The sequence below is a fragment of the Gymnoscopelus microlampas genome (assembly GCF_963454915.1).
Source record: "Gymnoscopelus microlampas genome assembly, chromosome: 16".
NCBI lineage: Eukaryota > Metazoa > Chordata > Actinopteri > Myctophiformes > Myctophidae > Gymnoscopelus > Gymnoscopelus microlampas.
The window spans coordinates 38354752-38373238 of NC_139953.1; the positions used below are offsets into that span (position 1 = coordinate 38354752).

The 18487-nt window shown below is 43.7% G+C and overlaps 1 protein-coding gene across 2 annotated transcripts; it reads left to right on the top strand.

Moving 5' to 3' along the window:
- Nucleotides 1–1408: 1408 nt before the first annotated feature.
- On the top strand, nucleotides 1409–14518 carry slc30a1a (solute carrier family 30 member 1a). 2 transcript variants are annotated; one of them, XM_084081931.1, is made up of 3 exons: nucleotides 1409–1837; nucleotides 2090–2960; nucleotides 11025–14518. In XM_084081931.1, exons 2-3 carry the CDS (start codon nucleotides 2333–2335, stop codon nucleotides 11933–11935), a joined length of 1539 nt encoding a protein of 512 aa, XP_083938057.1. In that variant the 5' UTR covers nucleotides 1409–1837; nucleotides 2090–2332; the 3' UTR covers nucleotides 11936–14518. The 2 variants fall into 2 exon arrangements, with proteins under 2 accessions (XP_083938057.1, XP_083938058.1); XM_084081932.1 differs by having other exon boundaries at nucleotides 2109–2960.
- The last annotated feature ends 3969 nt before the right edge of the window (nucleotides 14519–18487 follow it).

The window sequence follows — 18487 nt, forward strand, 5'->3', positions numbered from 1 at the left end:
CTGCTGACTGAGAATGCATTTCAAATAACAAAGTTACGTGACTCACGCATACTTTGGTGACTATGTTTTTGAAGTTATTGGAGTTGGGAGTGAGCATTGTGCTCACTAACATAGTTTGGGTTCCTCCAATGTGAGAGAATACCAGTGGTGTTTTTTGAGGTATTTTTTACTTAAGTGAAGTATATCCACTTTTCAATACTTTTACTTCTACTTCACTACTCCATCTCTGAGGAAAATGTTGTACTTTTACTCCACTATAATTATTTGAAAACTTTAGTTACTAGTTACTTTTTAGATTTAGATTTGTATTAATCAACATACACTAAAGCTCTATATTTAGGCTATTTGAAAATAGCCGATCTACAAGCTCACAGCGTGTTGTGAGCTTGTAGATCTGCTATTTTCTTGAAATGGGACATTCTGCATAATGACTGCTTTTACTTTTGGTACTTTAAGTATATTTTGATGTCAATACTTTTGTACTTTTACTAAAGTAAATTCTGAATACCAGACTTTTACTTTTAACAGAGTATTTTATATTGTGGTATTGAAACTTTTACTCAAGTAAAACATGTGAGTACTTCTTCCATCACTGGAGAATACAAGGTCCTTGAGTTTAGGGCCCATGAAACTTTTGATCTGTGTACATATCTTCCACCACCAGGGGTCATCAGTTTCCCTTTGAATAGAGTTCATAGACCCCGTAACAATATATATATTTTTGATTCATGCCTAATAATTAGAAAGGTAACGGGTTGACAAGCTATATGTCAGGTGGGTCAAGTGAGTTATCAGAAAATAGAAGGACATAATTAACTAGCTTTAATAAAAAATATTACTATTTCAAAACTGTAATACGATACATACTAGATTGTGATAGTCAATTTGTCCAGCAGTGAAATGTACATAGTTCACAATATAAATTTGGTCAATTTGAACATAGGGTTGTTTTATTTCCTTTTTTTTATCTAAATCCTGACTGTATTTTTTTTATTTTATTATGTCTAACAATAAAAATGTGCTTAGAATGTGGTCACAGAGATTTTAAAAAATGGGGGGAAAATCAAATTGGGGGTTCTTCAAATTAAAAAGGTTGAGAATGACTGAATAATTTAGAAAAACGACTTGCTTTTTGTCATTTTCATATTTCTATCACACAAGCATTCATTGCACGACAGACAACCTCCTCATCATCAGTAGCGTGCGTAGCAACGCCGTTGTCCAGGCCAGCAAGCCCCGCCTACCCGTGACGCAGACCAATCGACGTCGACCTCGCGCCGAAGCGCCCAATCAATAGCGCGACCTGGGGGAGGCGGGGGCGTGTCTAGGGGCTGTCTCGTTCCGTGTGTAAAAAAAAAAAAACTTTGCCGGCTCGGGTGCAAAGTTTGATCCGTCTGCAAACATCACATCCCCCCGCAAGAGAGAGAGGAGAAGCACCGCGACATGTCGCTGATGATCACCTAACGGACGGAGGAGCGTCTAGACGGGCGAAAACATCGGAAATATCCGAACATCTGCGGGGATCGTAATGTAATCTAAGCCGTACGGTTGGATCCTATAGAAACGAGCCGAGCGACGCCGCTGCTCTGCTGTAGATCCATTCTAAACGAGTTAGCACCGTGTTAGCCTCCAATCGTATTGTCTCTGGTTAGCCAGCCAGCTAGCTAAACCAGTTAGCCTGGTTTGGTTGTGTGTGTATTTGGTCAGCTAGCTCTCACACAGGCTAGCAGAAAGAACAAACCCTTATCTAGTTGAGTAGATAAGTTCATTTAGGACGGAACTTGGACCGAGCCAGTCAGCCGGGGTCGTGGTTGTGAAGAAAGAAAGAAAGAAAGGGGTGAGTTAAAGGCAGACCGTGTTTTCAAACTGGTGAAAATAGCCGATGTACAAGCTCTCAGCTTGATGCTTGTGGATCTGCTATTTCGGCTATTTTATACATTTTTTTGTCCTGATTTTCTCCCTATTTTATATTTACATTTTTAATTTATTTATTTTTTAAATGAGTATCATTTTAATTGTGATGAGAATAGGGGACATTTTTTGTGTGGAATGTTGGAAAAACCAGGAACATTTGTATTGTTTTTAACAGATATTTTGTCGGGTCTCAGGGACCAGCAGCTTGGAACCAGACCGGGGGACAGACAGACAGACAGTCGGTCAGTCCCGGGCCACACAGGGACGTGTGGACACTGTAAGAAGAAGAAGAGGAGGACCACCAGAGACCAGACCATCAAAGAAGGGGGGGACCACCACCAGACTAGAGACCCCACACTGTAAGAAGCTGTAAGAACCACCAAGAGATCACCCCAAAAAACCACCACCAGCATCAACCATGGTGGCGTGCGAGCCCAACCGGGTGCGGCTGCTGTGCATGCTCTCGCTGACCTTCGGCTTCTTCGTGGTGGAGGTGGTGGTGAGCCGCATCACGTCGTCGCTGGCCATGCTCTCCGACTCGTTCCACATGCTCTCGGACGTGATCGCGCTGCTGGTGGCGCTGGTGGCCGTGCGCTTCTCCGAGAAGACCCAGGCCACCAACAAGAACACGTTCGGCTGGATCCGCGCCGAGGTGATGGGCGCGCTGGTCAACGCCGTGTTCCTCACGGCGCTCTGCTTCACCATCGTCCTCGAGGCGGTGGAGCGCTTCACCGAGCCGCACCAGATCGAGAAGCCCGAGGTGGTGATCGGCGTGGGCGCCGCGGGGCTCCTGGTCAACCTGCTGGGGCTGTGTCTGTTCCACGGGCACGCCGGCGGAGGGTCACACGGGCACTCCCACGGCGGCGGTGGTGGAGGCGGGGGTCACTCACACGGTGGCGGCGGCGGCGGGGGGAAGAAGAACAAGAGGATGTGTAAGTCGGAGAGGCCGTCCTCTGGGAGCGGCTCGCCCGGCGAGGAGACCAACAACCTGGTGGGGAACAACCACAACAGTCCCAACGGCGTCAACGCGGAGAGACGCGGTCATGGTGAGTTATTAGATCAAGTGGTTCTCAAACTTTTTCATGTCAAGGACCCCCAAATTGAGACTTATTAGCCCGCGGACCCCCACTTGAAAAGATATGCCAGGGACCCCTATAAGAGAAGTTTTTTTTTTACGGCTCTAGCAGTGATTCTCAACCATTTACATTTCAAGGACCCCCCAGTTTGACATGCATTAGGGCTACGGACCCCCATTTAATGGCATTTCTATCTCTTGGACCCCAATTCATATAGTAAAATCTATGTTAATTTAACTCTGAGAGTGTACAAATGGAACCAAATTTGGTTCCATTTGTACATTCTCAGAGTTACACACCCATAAGGGTCCATTTGGTTCCTAATCTATCATTTAGCTGGGGCCCCCCTGGATCTCCCTCAAGGACCCCTAGGGGTCCCCGGACCCCACTTTGAGAACCAATGTATTAGATCTGTGGTGATGAAACTGTGTGGAAGTGGAATTAACACATAAGGCACACTACCGCTTTGAAGTGGTGTTAGTCAATAGTTGGGCAATCTGTTGTTTTTCTTCTTCTTCTAAGTGTAGCTTTATCAGTGGTTCTCAACCTGTGGGTCGGGATCCTCAGGGAGGTCCCCACATGATTTTGGGGGGTCCCCAGGTGACAGTAAAGTGGGAAAAATGTAATGCCTAAAACAAAAAAAAAAGAAATGGAAAAAAGACCAGACAACGGCAAACATTGTGAAAATAGTTGCTCTACTGAGAGGGTCGCGGCCTGAAAAGGTTGAGAAACACAAACCTAATGGAGTGGCCCTGTCTGAATCTCATAAGGCTAATAATATCTCCCTATGGCCATGGGTGGAATTATCCACTGGATGAGCAGTAGATGTTTTCTGTCATTCTCTCCCCTTGCATTCACATCTTAACAAAAGAGTATATTGTAAAAGGCTGATTTGTTAAATGAACCTATAGGGTTCCATTTGTACACTCCGAGTTACAGACCCGTAAGGGTTTGTAGGAGTCTGCTGTATATGCACACAATATTATAGCTTTGTCATGAAGTTATTGCCACAGGCAGTAACCTTTATCTAGTCTAGATTGTATACTACAAGCATCTTCTGCTTGTGTGTATGAATGCAATATAATTGCTACTGTTGGGGCTAAAAATTCAATTTAAATGTGATCAATTTTGTAATCATGTTCTTTTAAAGTGACATTCCAAAGTGAAGCCTCTACAATCTACATTGACACTTTGCTGATACAGATCAGATAGGCTATAAATTGGCTTATCTACAAGCAGTGTGACCCAGCCAAGAAAATAAATTTGCATTGCTTGTTGTGAGTCCTTAGTGACGAGTTCAAACATGCCTTAAAGTTTAGCCTCCCTGCCCCCCTTTTGGCTGTATTTAAATCAGTTTGCACTGAGTGAAGGACAAGCACAAATGAGATTCGCTCCAGTACATGTGATTTCCCTACTTATTACTCAGCCTCGCTTTGTGACAGCGGAGTAGGAGCGCAAGCAAGAGCTTACTTAATATTTCCTCCTTTTGGCATATTGGCATACACCTCACTGCCTCTTCCTGATGACTAAGAGACACTCATCCATAATTCCTTGTGTGTGTGTGTGTGTGTGTGCGTGTGTGTGTGTGTGTACTTGTATTACTATACGTGAAGTTGTGAGGGCCAAATGTCCCAAAATGTATAGTAGAATTTGAGAAATAGACATTGTGAGGAAAATTCTTTGTTCTCATGTTTATAGATATTATTTATTTGAATGTATGTTACACTTACAATTAGGAAAAGATTCAAGTTGAAGCTAGGATGAAGGCTTAGGGTTAGTTGTTATGCCTGATTTATACTAGTTGCTCGCCAGTGTCATCATGCACCGAAAATAGCAAATCTACAAGCTCAATATGCTTTGTGCTGCAATGCTGTTGTGAGCTTCTAGATCGGCTACTTCCTGGCTTTAGGGTTGGGGTTGAAAACGGCAAAGAAAAAAGAGGTAAAAATGGCATTTATGAAACTGTCGTCCTAAAATGTCACCCTTGATGATGGTGTACCTCACTCCTTGCGGAGAAGGCAGAGAAGGGTTAAACCCACAGAGGAGAGCGTTCCCCCCCTGTAGCGTACAAAACTGCCAGTTTCAATAAATGGAGCCCCCCCCCCCTGCACTGATGGCTGCCCCTGGGTCATACATCAGCGTAGCCGGGGAGCAGACAACCCCGGGCGCAGCATTAGCTGCTGATGAATGACCCTGGGAAACAAGAAGCTGGCGGTTCCTGCTCAGGTGCACACGGCACAATAATGCCCCCTGGAATGGTCCTTTTGAAAGGGCTATATGAGGTTCCACAAAGAACCATCACCTGGTAAAGAACCATTTCATTTAGTGTATGGTTCTTCATCATCCTCATAATGGTTCTACAGCAGTGGTTCTCAAACTTTTTCATGCCAAGGACCCCCAAATTGACACTTAATAGCCTGCGGACCCCCAAATGAACACTTACTAGTCTGCGGACCCTCATTTGAAAAGATTTGCCATGGCCCCTCATAAAAGAGAAGAGCCCTGCGAGACAGCGGTCGATGAAGTATCTAGGATTTTGTGGTGAAGGGTTCTTTTCATTTTAATCGAATCATTAAAATAGACGGTTATTAAAGAACCTTGGTTCATCCTGGGTCAGGGTTGGGTTTCGGTTCCAGGCGTACTCGGCACCATTATTTTTCTGTGTGTGCCGGACCGTTGGGTTCAGCGTGGTATACGAGCTCACGGTCATGGTATACGATGCCCTGCACAGTCACACCGCTGATTGGATTTCCTTTAATGTGTGTTACTATGGAGAGCGTTTTTGTTGTGGCGGCTTGATGTACCGGCGTTCAGTTGTTGGCCGCCGTCCATGTCTGTGAGAGCAGACACTGTGTGGCTCTCAGACGCTTCATTGTAGTGGCTCCTCTGCGATGTGTCATAGAAGGCTTAAGCATGCCGTTTCTCAACGTCTGGTCTGGGGGCCCACAAGGGTCCCAAAAATAGACCCTTACTGGCTTGAGAGCGTTAACTTGAAATATTTGTAATCTAAATTTCTCGGTGTTCATTTAACTCTGAGAGTGTGCAAATGGAAGACCTAAAACATCATAATTATACATGTTGTGTTTATTGTTTAGGAAATGGCACTAGTGTAGAGGAATCCTTCACACTAGCTTTCCCGGTGTTATTTTAGATTTGAACCATTATCTTATACTTTGGCTATTAAAACAAGTGCAGATATTCAAGCTCATAGCACGGCACTGAGTGCCTTGCTATTAGCTTGTAGATCTGCCATTTGTAACTCAAATCTTTGCTTCTGGGGATTCTACAAAGGTCTTCTAAATCCTTTTTTTTTTTTTAAACACAATTTAAAAAAAAAAATTGCAGATCTACAAGCTCATAGCACGGCACTCTGTGCCGATCTATGAGCTTGTATATCTGCTATTTGTGAATAGCCAAAGAAGTCTTAAAATGACACTGATGCGTTGCCGGATTGAATGGGGCGGCCATAGCTGAGTGGTTAGTGAGCGCTTAGGGAGCCAGAGGCCCTGGTTGCCCCAGGTTCGATTCCAGGCCACGCCAGCATATGTGTCGATGAAATGAAATTTGTCCCTGAGCAAGACTCTTAACCCCTAATTGCTCACAGGTTCTCATTGGAAACAAGACCGCAAGGACTTTCATGAACGACCTGTTAAAAGGAATTATCCTTATCCTTAATGGGTTAACCTGAACTGAAAAAAAAATCAAGTTACACAATGAGCCTGCAGGAGACTGTCATCATGAGGGGAAGGAAGCCTCAGTGCATCTCACATAAGGAGATGTAAATCTCCTTATGTGAGATGCACTGAGGCTTCCTTCCCCTGGTCAGGCGCTTGATGGAGGGGAAAGGAACTGGTTGGAATAACGTGTTCCTCCATGCGCTATCAGGTGATAGCCCCCCCTGTCAGGTGATAACAAGCGGCCTGCTCACTCCTCCATGCATTGAAGGAGGCATGAGCTCAGTTCTGGGCTCTCCCTAGGCTGGCAGAGGGAGAGTAGCGCCCAGGATTACATAGGCAAAAGGCACTGGTTGATTTTTTTTTTTAAATAAAAATGCCAACTTCCTGTTGATTTTGCCATTTTTAATAAGTAGAAAACCTGGACTGGATACACGGATCGGGATCCAGATCTTCAAATAGTAAAATCAACAGGAAGTTGACATTTTTATTAAAAAAACAAACAGTACTGGGTTTGGTGATGCTCTATATTGTCTGAATCAGCTATGTTTGGGTTCATTTATGTGCTAAAAGAGTGACTTTGAGAGCTGTTTTACCGTACAATGTAAGTCAATGAGGAGCATATTTTAAATTATCAATTTCTAATCAATGGAGCAATTATTTTTGATTTCTTGCCCACCTTTGGGGTTACATCATGGCAAGGTAACTACACAACCCAAACCTCTACCAAAGTGGTTTTACCCTTTAATGTATTAATCCCTGAGCTGAGCTCCAAAAAATCAGGGATGCACTGCCTGAAAGTCTGGGCCAATACAATAGTACTGATGTATTGTTTGTTTGCAATAACAATTCGGCTACCAGCCAACAGCTTTGTTTCCGTTGTTATTTATTCCCCCCTTTTTGTGCCCGGGAAACAATGTAATCTTCAATATAATCATCACACTCTCTTTGAATGAGCACAAAATCAATCATACAAGTTTCATGATGCAATCGGGTGCCCAGTGGCTGAGAAGGTAGAATCTGAAGGTTCCTGGTTCAATCCCTGCCTCCTCCTCCTCCTCCCTGGCTGCATGTTGAAGTGTCCTTGAGCCAAGACACGGACTCGGTGAACCCCTTACTTTGCTGATGAGCGGGTTGGTGCCTTGCATGGTTGCTTGCCTCCACCTTTCGCTGTGTGGACGGGTGAATGTAATGAACACTGTGTAAAGTACTTGAAAGCCCATATAAATGCACCACTTACTATCATCCATTATTATAACCTTTCACATTACAAAGATTGTTTTTTGTGAAAAATTCTACTTTTTCTAAAAGCCTTTTTTTTTATCCTCCCATGCAACTACCAACTCAGTGAGACATCTTTTCATGAATACTTGCATGTAGTAATTCCAAACACCCCCCGACTAGCAGACGGTCGGAACTTAACCCATTGAGACCTGAAGCCGATTCTACATGTCTCCTAAATCTCAACAGTATTCTGAAAAACGTATGTTTCTATATGAGTGGTGCTCAATCTTTTTCATGTCAAGGACCCCCAAAATTATATGTTTTTGGCCGCGGACCCCCATCAAAACATTTTGTTCAGGGACCCCCAGAAGCAAAGATTTGAGTTAAAAATGTTCGCTTAAAAATATATATATATATTCAGAAGATTTGCACACATCTTCACGATTTTTCAAAAACGGTGCCGCGCTATGAGCTTGTATATCTGCTATTTTTGAATAGCAGTGAAAAGTGTGAAATAATGCTTTTTAGCTCAAATCTAAAAATGACACAGTTCCAGGTCTTAATGGGTTAAGCAGCAGGGTTAACGTGAATAGTTTGTTGTTTTTGAGTCGCCGCATACACAATAGACACTACACTCAATACAGGAACTAAATAAGAGTCTTGCTGCCAGGCTACACACGCAAGTCTGTCACTGTACACACACACTCAGGTTGATTGAATGAATGTATGATCGTCGGTGTTGTCTAATTCATAAATTGGAGAACCACTGTGGGAGTATGTTGTGAATGGAAGGCACTGGTTTTACCCATTTAAAACCGGGAACGCATCTGTGTAACCACTGAAACCATTATTTTATACTTTCAATGCTATTGCATTTTTGTGACAATGTTGTTCAGATCTTAGAATATATATATTTTTAAAGCGAACATTTGTAACTCAAATCTTTGCATCTGGGGGTCCCTGGAACAAAATATTTTGAGATCAGGGTCAGCGGCCAAATACATAATTTTGGGGGTACTTGACAAATATTTGCACAAATGTTCAGGATTTTTTTTAAATAGCAGATCTACAAGCGCGTAACGCAGCACTCGGTGCTGTGCTATGAGCTTGTATATCTGCTATTTTTTTTGAATAGCCAAAGAAATCTAAAAATGACACTGATGCTTTCCCGGTCTTAATGGATTAAACATTGGCCACTGTCATCAGTGAATGTCATCTTGCCGTCTGATAGACTGACGGATGTACGGCCGAAAAACTGGCGCACCCCTCCCTCGTCACACAAATGTGGCGTGATGGCATCCCAGGTCATAGCCGTCGCTTGCTTGCTTGTTTCAGGAGAGGCAGTTGACTTTTGGAAAAATTGGTCTGACCTCAAGGCACGCTGTCTGAAACGGGGAAACGCACCCACAGCCAGGAAACAGTTTGTAGATAAATGTAGAATTGTTTTTGGGTCGAACCAGATATGCTTTGTGGGGCTACAGGTACATACATAAAGGCGTGATATACAATGAACACAATAGTAAAAACCACACAACAACATTCATATCTTGCGTTCCCCTTGGACTGTGGCCCTCGGACTGTTCTAAAGATAATGGTTGAATGTGAATATATTTTATATCAAATGAAATAAAACTCTTTCTTTGTGCGGAATGGTGTCTTGGAACCACCAGCGGATGGTCTGAGGACCAGCAAAGAGTCCATGAACCCCAGGTTGGGGACCCCTGCCCTAGTTTGACAATTACGTGTTTAGACCTTTAAACTGGTTTTACAATATTTACACAGTCAGAGACCATACTCTCTGTATTAAGTGGCTCTCACTTGAGATGACGGTAGTACAGTAGTCTAAACTACAATTATGTCATCTTAAATCCATTTGCCTTGTTAACCAAGGATTAAAAAGTATTCAAGTCAAGAACAGCAAAACGGCATGTAATACATTCATATTTCCATCAATAATAAATAGCTAACCCTAACAGTTTCATGGATACACAGCATAAAATCATTTTCAGTCTTAGCTGATGAGATATTTAAAAATGTGCATTATAAAATGCTGGAAGTTAACAAACAAAAAAAAATCTATGAAAGAAATCTGTGAGTTATTAAAACGATTCCACTAAAACTACATAGAAATGTCTCTAAATCTATGGTCAGCAACTCGTGAAACTAAGCTGAAAGGAAAATGTATCGAATATAAGAAAGGAATCTTTGTGACGTACATGTTGTTTCACTTCTGTTTGTGGTTACTGTGTCTTTATTTGCATTCAGACTTTGTCTTCCTCTCATTGCTCATATCATACGATACATAGACTTCCTGTTCTGTGCTCTGTTTGCGTGTAGATTTGATTTGTCTTTTTTATCTCGTTGGTTCTCAAACTGGGGTCTGGGGACCCCCAGGCGTCCTTGGAGGGGGTTCCAGGGGGTTCCCGGCAAAAAGTAGTCAACATAGCAACACACTAATTTTAACCACTTTATCCATTTATATGTTTGCTATTAAAAAAATAGCAGATCTACAAGCTCACACAGCGTGTGACTTTGTGCTGCTTTGCGAGCTTGTACATTTGCTATTTATCCCATTAAGACCTGGAACTGTGTCATTTTTAGATTTGAGCTAAAAAGCATTCTTTTACACTTTGGGCTATTCAAAAATAGCAGATCTACAAGCTCATAGCGCGGCACGAGTGCCGCACCACGAGCTTGTAGATCTGCTATTTTTGAAAAATCGTGAAAATGTGTGCAAATCTTTGAATATTAATACTTTTAAAGCGAACATTTTTAACTAAATTCTTTGCTTCTGGGGGGTCCCTGGAACAAAATATTTTGATGGGGGTCCGGCCAAATACATATCATGTTGGGGGTCCTTGACATGAAAAAGTTTGAGAACCACTGATATAGAAACATACGTTTTTCAGAATACTGAGATTTAGGAGACACGTAGAATCGGCTTCAGGTCTCAATGGGTTAAATGGTTGGAACATTTTGAATATTCAGATTTTTTTAAACATTAATCTTCTCTTCTGGGGGTCCTTGGCACAACACATTTTCAGATGGGGGGGGGGGGGGGTCTGCAGCCAGATGCATCGCAATTTGAGAACCAGTCGTGCTATAGAACTAAACACACCTCCTTGTCTTCCTCCAGAGCTGAGCCCCGGCGAAGGCCTGATGGAGGTTCAGATCATGAACGGCCTCTACCCCCAAGAGGACGCCATGGACCAAGGGCCCGACCCGACCTCGCTCAACATGCGCGGCGTCTTCCTGCACGTGCTGGGCGACGCGCTGGGCTCCGTCATCGTGGTGGTCAACGCGCTCATCTTCACCTTCGTGTGGAACCCCTGCGTGGACGGCGAGGCCTGCACCAACCCCTGCATCAACAGCCACAGCGACGACCACCGCCACGACGCCAACAACAGCCTGGTGGAGCTGGACCCGGGCCACAAGATGGCGGGGCCCTGCTGGGTGCTCTACCTGGACCCCACCCTCTGCATCATAATGGTGGGCATCCTGCTGTACACCACCTACCCCCTCTTGAAGGAGTCGGCGCTCATCCTGCTGCAGACGGTGCCCAAGCAGATCGACATGCACCGGCTCAACGAGCGGCTCCTGGGCCTGGACGGCGTGCTGGCCATCCACGAGCTGCACATCTGGCAGCTGGCGGGCAGCCGCATCATCGCCACGGCGCACATCAAGTGCCACGACCCCACCTCCTACATGGACGTGGCCAAGCGCATCAAGGACTTCTTCCACGACGAGGGCATCCACGCCACCACCATCCAGCCCGAGTTCGTCACCTTCAGCTCGGAGTCGCGGGACTCCCTCTGCGAGCTGTCCTGTCGGACTCAGTGCGCCCCCAAGCTGTGCTGCGGCGCCGGGGACAAGCCGGGGGACAAGAAGCCCGCCGGCGCCGGCACCACCGCCGAGGGGTACAGGGCGCCGGCGGCCATGGAAGTAATCGTGGAGGCGGCGGAGCAGGCGGCGGAGGAGGCCGGCGTCGTCGTCCCCCGACAAGAACCCGAGGTCATCGTCACCAGAGAGGTGGAGTCGTCTCTGTGAGATGTGACAGAGAGACACGGGGACGGCTCTAGAACCCACGTACATGCTGGGCCACCGTTTTTGCAGGCTGTCATTTTCAGGGCTGTGATCTTTTTTTATTTTTGTTTTTATTTTTTTAGAGCCATAGAATGGGGAATGTGGCCCTTTGTTTTCATTGGCCCTGACAAAAGGAGGCAGTTTTTCCCCTCATGTTTTTATTCTCCTTTCACTGCCCCTCGTTATGACTGCAAGGTCTTGTGTTCTCTCTCTATCTCACTTTCCCTGTAGATCGGTAATTAAGTATCTCTCCTCTCTCCTCCTCGTCAGTCAGTACTGTGGTGAATGCATGTAGATGGGGGCAGGGGGGGGGGGGGGGTACACTGACCGCTCTCCTTCAGGACTGGAGCTAGGCCTGCATGAGTGTCCCTCGTTTTTTTAGCACCGTGTTGTGAAGTGTCAACATGTTACATGGTGTCTTCTGTGCCAAAGCTAATCACTGCAGGACTGTAGGGGACCGGAGACATGTGCCACATGTCCCTCTCCTAGGGACCTGAGACATGTCCTCTCCTAAGGGACCTGAGACATGTCCTATCCTCGTAAAAAGAAAAGGAGGAAAAAAAGGACAAAGAGCTAATAATACGACAGACGTAAGTCAGAGCACACATAATAAGACTATGGACCTATAGCTAAAAGAGTCTAATTTCTTTTCTCTTTTTTCCCCTCCCTCCTGCATAGGCTTTGAACAAATTGATCTTCTCAGCCTCTGTTCCCAAATGGAAGAGTATTGTATTGCCGAATAATTTAAGTATTTAAGTTATTAGTAATGATCCTGTTTCTTCTCTGTAGATGCTTTTATAATGTTAATTTTGAATGATATACATTTTCTTTCCTGTCTGGAATTGTTTGTGTATGTGGTTTTATAAAACCATTATGCTGTAGTAAAAAAGAAAAAAAAGTATTTTCAAATGTGATTGTTTCTTTTTGTAATGATTTAGTTTCTCAGATCCTCTCTGGCCTTGGCTGAGTTTCGATTGAAGTTGATAGTTTGTTGAATCCAGAACACCGTGGCAATGCCTCTCTGTCACTTTGCCTTTTAAAAAAACCTGCTTTTACATTAGTAGCACTGAGTAGAGTACACACACAATGTAACCATGTTCTTGCACAAAATATGTTTTTGAGCCCTTGCAAGCCACAGGGTCAAGTGTATCTTTTTATTTGTCCCTGATGGGCAATTGTTCCCTGAACTGCCCCTTGGTATACCCCTGGCCTGGACCACTAAAGATAGGCGTTCACTTTTTCACCACCTGGACTTGCTTCCAAAACCAAGAGACGCCTGCGGTCGGGGGGGTGGGGGGTCAGTACATGAGACAGGAGGGAGGGAGCCGGCGCCACCAGGCCTCGAACCCAAGTCAATGCCGAGGGACAGAGGTCCGCTCACACACAGTCAGTCAAAGACCTAACAGTAGGCCGAAGCCCTGATGGCCTTTGAAAAGGCCCGTAAGGGGAGTGACTCGAATGCGCTTGGCAAAGAGAAAGGCCTTGTTTTGTCTCAAGGAAGGCTTTGTGTGACTCAAGCCCTGAGACAAGAAAAAGAGCAACTGTTAAGGCCATTGATGAAACACTATTGTACGTTTACAGTTACAGTATAAACCAATATGCTGGAGGCTGTTGATTTCCTTTTTATGTTTTGTTTTTTGTTCAATTACAATTACACGTCCTCATGAATGTTTTCCGGGGTAAGGGGACCTCGTCACAATCCACACTGAGGGTCCACAGACTTTGGTAGCGCGGCATTTGCATGACCAAACTGAACGCGCAAAAAGAGATTCCCAACTCTACGTTGCTGTTTTTTTTTATTTTTATTAAAATAAAAAGGAACACTTTTTTTTTTTACCAGGATTTGACTGGTAACTGTTCAACATTAGTCTTTTAGGGAATACAAACATCACCTAGCTGTTCTGTCTCTGTCGTTTTGGACGTGTAGTCCAGCTCTCTGGTGAGTTAACCACTTAAACCCTAGCGTCCCTATTCTGGGGGGTGAACATTTGCCGGAAATAGCCGATTGTATATCGGTAGCCGATTTATAGATCGGCTATTTTTGGTGAAGAGATTTTGGTGTTGAGGGGGGGAAAAAGGAGGGGACCAAGTACAATATAGAACCCTGGGGGACCCCGATCAACCAAGTCTATAGGGTTTAAGTGGTTAAAATCCATGCAGTGGCCTTTAAAAGGAAAATTCCACTAATTATTCATTTATATCATTATCAACACCATCTCTGCCACACAGATGTCAATTATGTAATATGGTGATTCATACATTTCCCACTCAGAGTAAATGTGTATGCAATATGGACTTAAGTACTGGGAAATGTATTTTGACGCGTTCCATCATTTTGTAACATTTTGGTTACTCCTTATTCTGTCTTTGAGACTTTAAGCTCTATGTGCAAATAAGAAAAATAACCTTTTTTTTTTTGAGGATTTTAGATATGACGTCAGCTGGTGTGTTTTTGATATATATATATAGGTATATATATATACAATACCTGTCAAAAGTGTCATTGTGAAATAATAAAAGAATATTGCTGTTTGGTACAGTTGACGAACTGGAATGTCGTACCCTTTGTGTTATTTGTCTGTTAAAAATAATTTTGTTGCTGTCGCGTCAAAACCTTGCATTTCCTTGCGTTCCTCTTTTTTTTTTTACATTTTAAAATGGTGAAAATGGCCGATCCACAAGCTCACAAAGTGTCTTTTCACTACCGTACTTTTGACCGACACTCCTGTATGATGAAGTAGGGCATTCAGTTACGAAAAGAATAAATATGGAGATACGACGACAGCGGCGACGATTTGGAGGTTCTTTTGTCAAAAAATTCTAAGTGAGTTGCCAGGCAGCACTGACGCACATTAATGTGGTCTTGCTCTGTGCTCGGCACTGAGTGTGTCATATAGTTGTCGGGCAGAATCCTCCCATCTCCATATTCTAACTTGTGTTCTTTTTGTAAATTTAACGCCCTACGTGAGCATACTACAGCGTCACACAAAAGAATCCAAAATTTGCGTCACGCGCGTTTAAAGCTTGTAGATCTGCTACTTTTTATATTTTTTAAAGCTTGTAGATCTGCTACTTTTTATATTTTTTAAAGCTTGTAGATCTGCTACTTTTTATATTTTTTAAAGCTTGTAGATCTGCTACTTTTTATGTTTTAATCTGAATCCTGAAAAGTAACAGTTTCGGACATATGAGGTTTCCACCCGATAGACTATTCTGGGTTTTTATCCCCCCACAAAACAAACCGACCCGGTGGATCACATGCGGACGCTACTACAACCATCCATTGTTAATAAGAAATCAATGATTCATTGTTTTCACCTTTGGGCTCCATTTCCCCCCATGAAGGTTATCATTGAATATATACATTTTAAAGCGAACATTTATAACTCCAATCTGTGCTTCTGTGGGGTCCCTGGAACGACATATTTTGAGATGGGGAGTGGGGGGTCCGCGGACATATACATATAATTTTGGGGGTCCTTGACTGTGGACCCCCATCTCAAAATGTTTTCTTCCAGGGACGCCCAGAAGCAAACATTTGAGTTACAAATGTTCGCTTTAAGATATATATATTCAAAGATTTGCCCACTTTTTTAAGATTTTTCAAAAATAGCAGATCTACAAGCCCATAGTGCCGCACTCTGTGCCGCTATGAGCTTGCATATCTGCTATTTTTGAATAGCCAAAGAAATCTAAAATGACACAGATGCGATTGAATGGGTTAAAAGAGGATGCAGTTTAACATTAGAAAGGAGCTAAACCATCACTTTAACCGAATGTTTCACGAGGAAAAGAGGGGGAGGATGTTCTGTTCACAGGAGAAATGGCTTTTATTGCTTCACCCAGCAGATGGCTGCTCAGAGCACACGGCTCATGTTAAGGTTCAAAGTGTCTTGCTCAGGGACACTTCTACGCATAATACCGGGCAGGCCAGGTAGTGGAGCGGCTAAATGCTTTTTTCTGGCAGAATCTTTCAGTTGATGATAAAAGCGTGAAAATTGGCATGAGCAGTCTCCATGGGTCACTTGACAAGAATATTGTCTGAGCCATTTGTAATTTCAAGATGGCGGCCATTTTTCAAGATGGCCGATATCTTAGTGGGCAGTTAAGTGATATGATGGTTTATTTGGTGATACAAGCATGAAAATTGGCATGAGCAGTCTCTGTGGGTCACTTGACAATAAGCCACCCACAGCTACTTGAAATTTCAAGATGGTGGCCATTTTTCAAGATGGCCGACACTTTAGTTGAGCATTTAAGTTATATAATGGTTCATTTGGTGATACAAGTATGAAAATTGGCATGAGCAGTCTCTGTGGGTCATTTGACAATAAGTCACCCACAGCTACTTGAAATTTCAAAATGGCGGCCATTTTTCAAGATGGCCACCACCTTAGTGGAGCAGTTAAGCTTAAGAAATCATTTAGTTGGTGATACAAGCATGAAAATTGCCATGAGCCGTCTCAAAAGGTCATTTGACAAGAAACCGCCCACAGCCACTTGAAATTTCAAGATGTCTGCCGTGCGCCATGTGGATCCTTAAATGATACCTTTTCTCATAGAAATGTATTGGTTTCCTCAAAAAGCTCTGTCAAGAGAGGTTGTTTGACTGTGTTTTGTCTGACTCCTCGCCCACAAGCTGTCCAGTTTGGTAAAACCTGTCAGGAGTTGCCTCCCACCGGCATAGCTCTCAGTGTTCACTGAGGTAGGCTTACACAAGCTCCCTTACCACGACAAGGTAACAGTCACAAGGGAGGATAATATATATCTTTTTTTTTTTAAACTAACAGCCATTACATGTGTCAAATAGATACTAAGGGGTGGGGAAACAAAAAATAAGATGAATAAATTAACACAGTTGTGGTGCTGATAAGCACAGTTGTGGTGCTGAACGGACAGTGCTCCAAAATTATGAGCAATGGCTAACACTGAATGGCAATAGCCACGGAACCATGACAAACTATACTAAGGAACTAAACTGAAAATGTGCTTCACTGTTAGATATGGCAGTGGAAGGTAGTGGAAGCAATGTTACAAAGTAACAACTGAAAATTACACAGTAATAGACTAGATACAAAGTAAAACATGATGCGCCGATGTGGCGAGGGGAAGCCGAGCCATAGGCCGACCCTTGAAAACACAGAGGACAACGGGGAATAACTCTGGCAAAATAAACATGCAAATATAGGTTCTAGCAGGGGCAATTACATAGGCATGTGAAACTGGGTCCATATCTGAAGCACTTACACCTTCCAGTACATGCCTTGGTGCACCCACAATTGGTCAACTCCCAACAACTCTCCGCAATAGGTGGAAGTGGAGTCCAGAAGACTTTCCACTTCTCGTCCTGTTCCACCCATCCCCAGTCAGATGGGCTCGGCATTTGTGGAGGTCGCTTCAATGCCTGTCCCCACACGTATCCAGCCTCACAAGAAGCACGTTTGGCATGCTCTTTGAGTGCTGCTTGAGTTGGCAGGATCAAGTCATATCGTCTTTGCTTTCTGGCAAAGAGATCAAGCCTGGCCTCGTTCACAGTTGTGACATCACTGGACCGGTCATACATTAGATCTTCTTAGTCTCTTGACATGGATATCTTTGGTATCTTAAGTGTCTTCAGCAGATGTAGATGCTCTCTTTTGGGCCCTTTCCAGCTCTGTGTTGTTGAACAGCTTGAATGATATGTTGCTCTGTTTCTTGTCAATGTGCTTTCTATGCCATCACCTTCATCTAGTCGGGTTGGACTAAGTAAGATAGGCAGAGCATTGATCTTATGAAATAATGGAACATTTCTTGCAATGGTATCATGACCAGTACGATCGTGCTCTCTGTTGAATAAACTTGGCTGAATGAGTTTTTCCTTGGTGACCTGCTGACAAATGAAACATCTGTCCCAGTTAGTTTTCACAACTGTTATGATGGCTTCTGCCATGTCTGCAGCATAGGCAGAGGCAGAGGGTTTATCCTTTTACCACCTTTTACAAAGCACTTTGATGTATGGGATACAACTAAGTTTGTGCCTTAACCCAACACTTAGTCCGATCGTTCATCCAATGCCATTTAAATCCCATGCGATCTGTACACCATCCGGTTAATTAAAACCCCATTAACCTTGGCTAGGCTCTCCCGCGCTGGCACAACCTGTCAATTCAGGTGCGGCTATCTAACTGTTTTGGGGTAAATTAGACAGCATTTGGGATACTAACTTTCAATTAGCTGACATTGAACCCCACTCTGAGGTTTAACAGCAGTGATATATCACCAGTGCGCCCTGGTAGTGCAGATATTCACTCTTATCTAATCTGTCTATGATCAACAAATCAACACAACTGTTTTAGCATAATAATAATAATAATAATAATCGTCCTTAATGAAAGAAAAAAACGTACATTTCTATGAGAAAATGTCATTTGAGGATCCAGGGGGTGACCATCTTGAAAATAGAAATTTCAAGTGGCTGGGAGTGTTTTCTTGTCAAGCAACCCTTAGAGACTGCTCATGCCAAATGTAATGCTTGTA

Excerpts from the sequence above, each read along its gene's own strand:
- slc30a1a (XM_084081931.1), top strand. The coding sequence starts at position 2,333 with ATGGTGGCGTGCGAGCCCAACCGGGTGCGGCTGCTGTGCATGCTCTCG. Across the intron at positions 2,961-11,024 it reads CGCGGAGAGACGCGGTCATG|AGCTGAGCCCCGGCGAAGGC; the intron begins GTGAGTTATTAG and ends GTCTTCCTCCAG.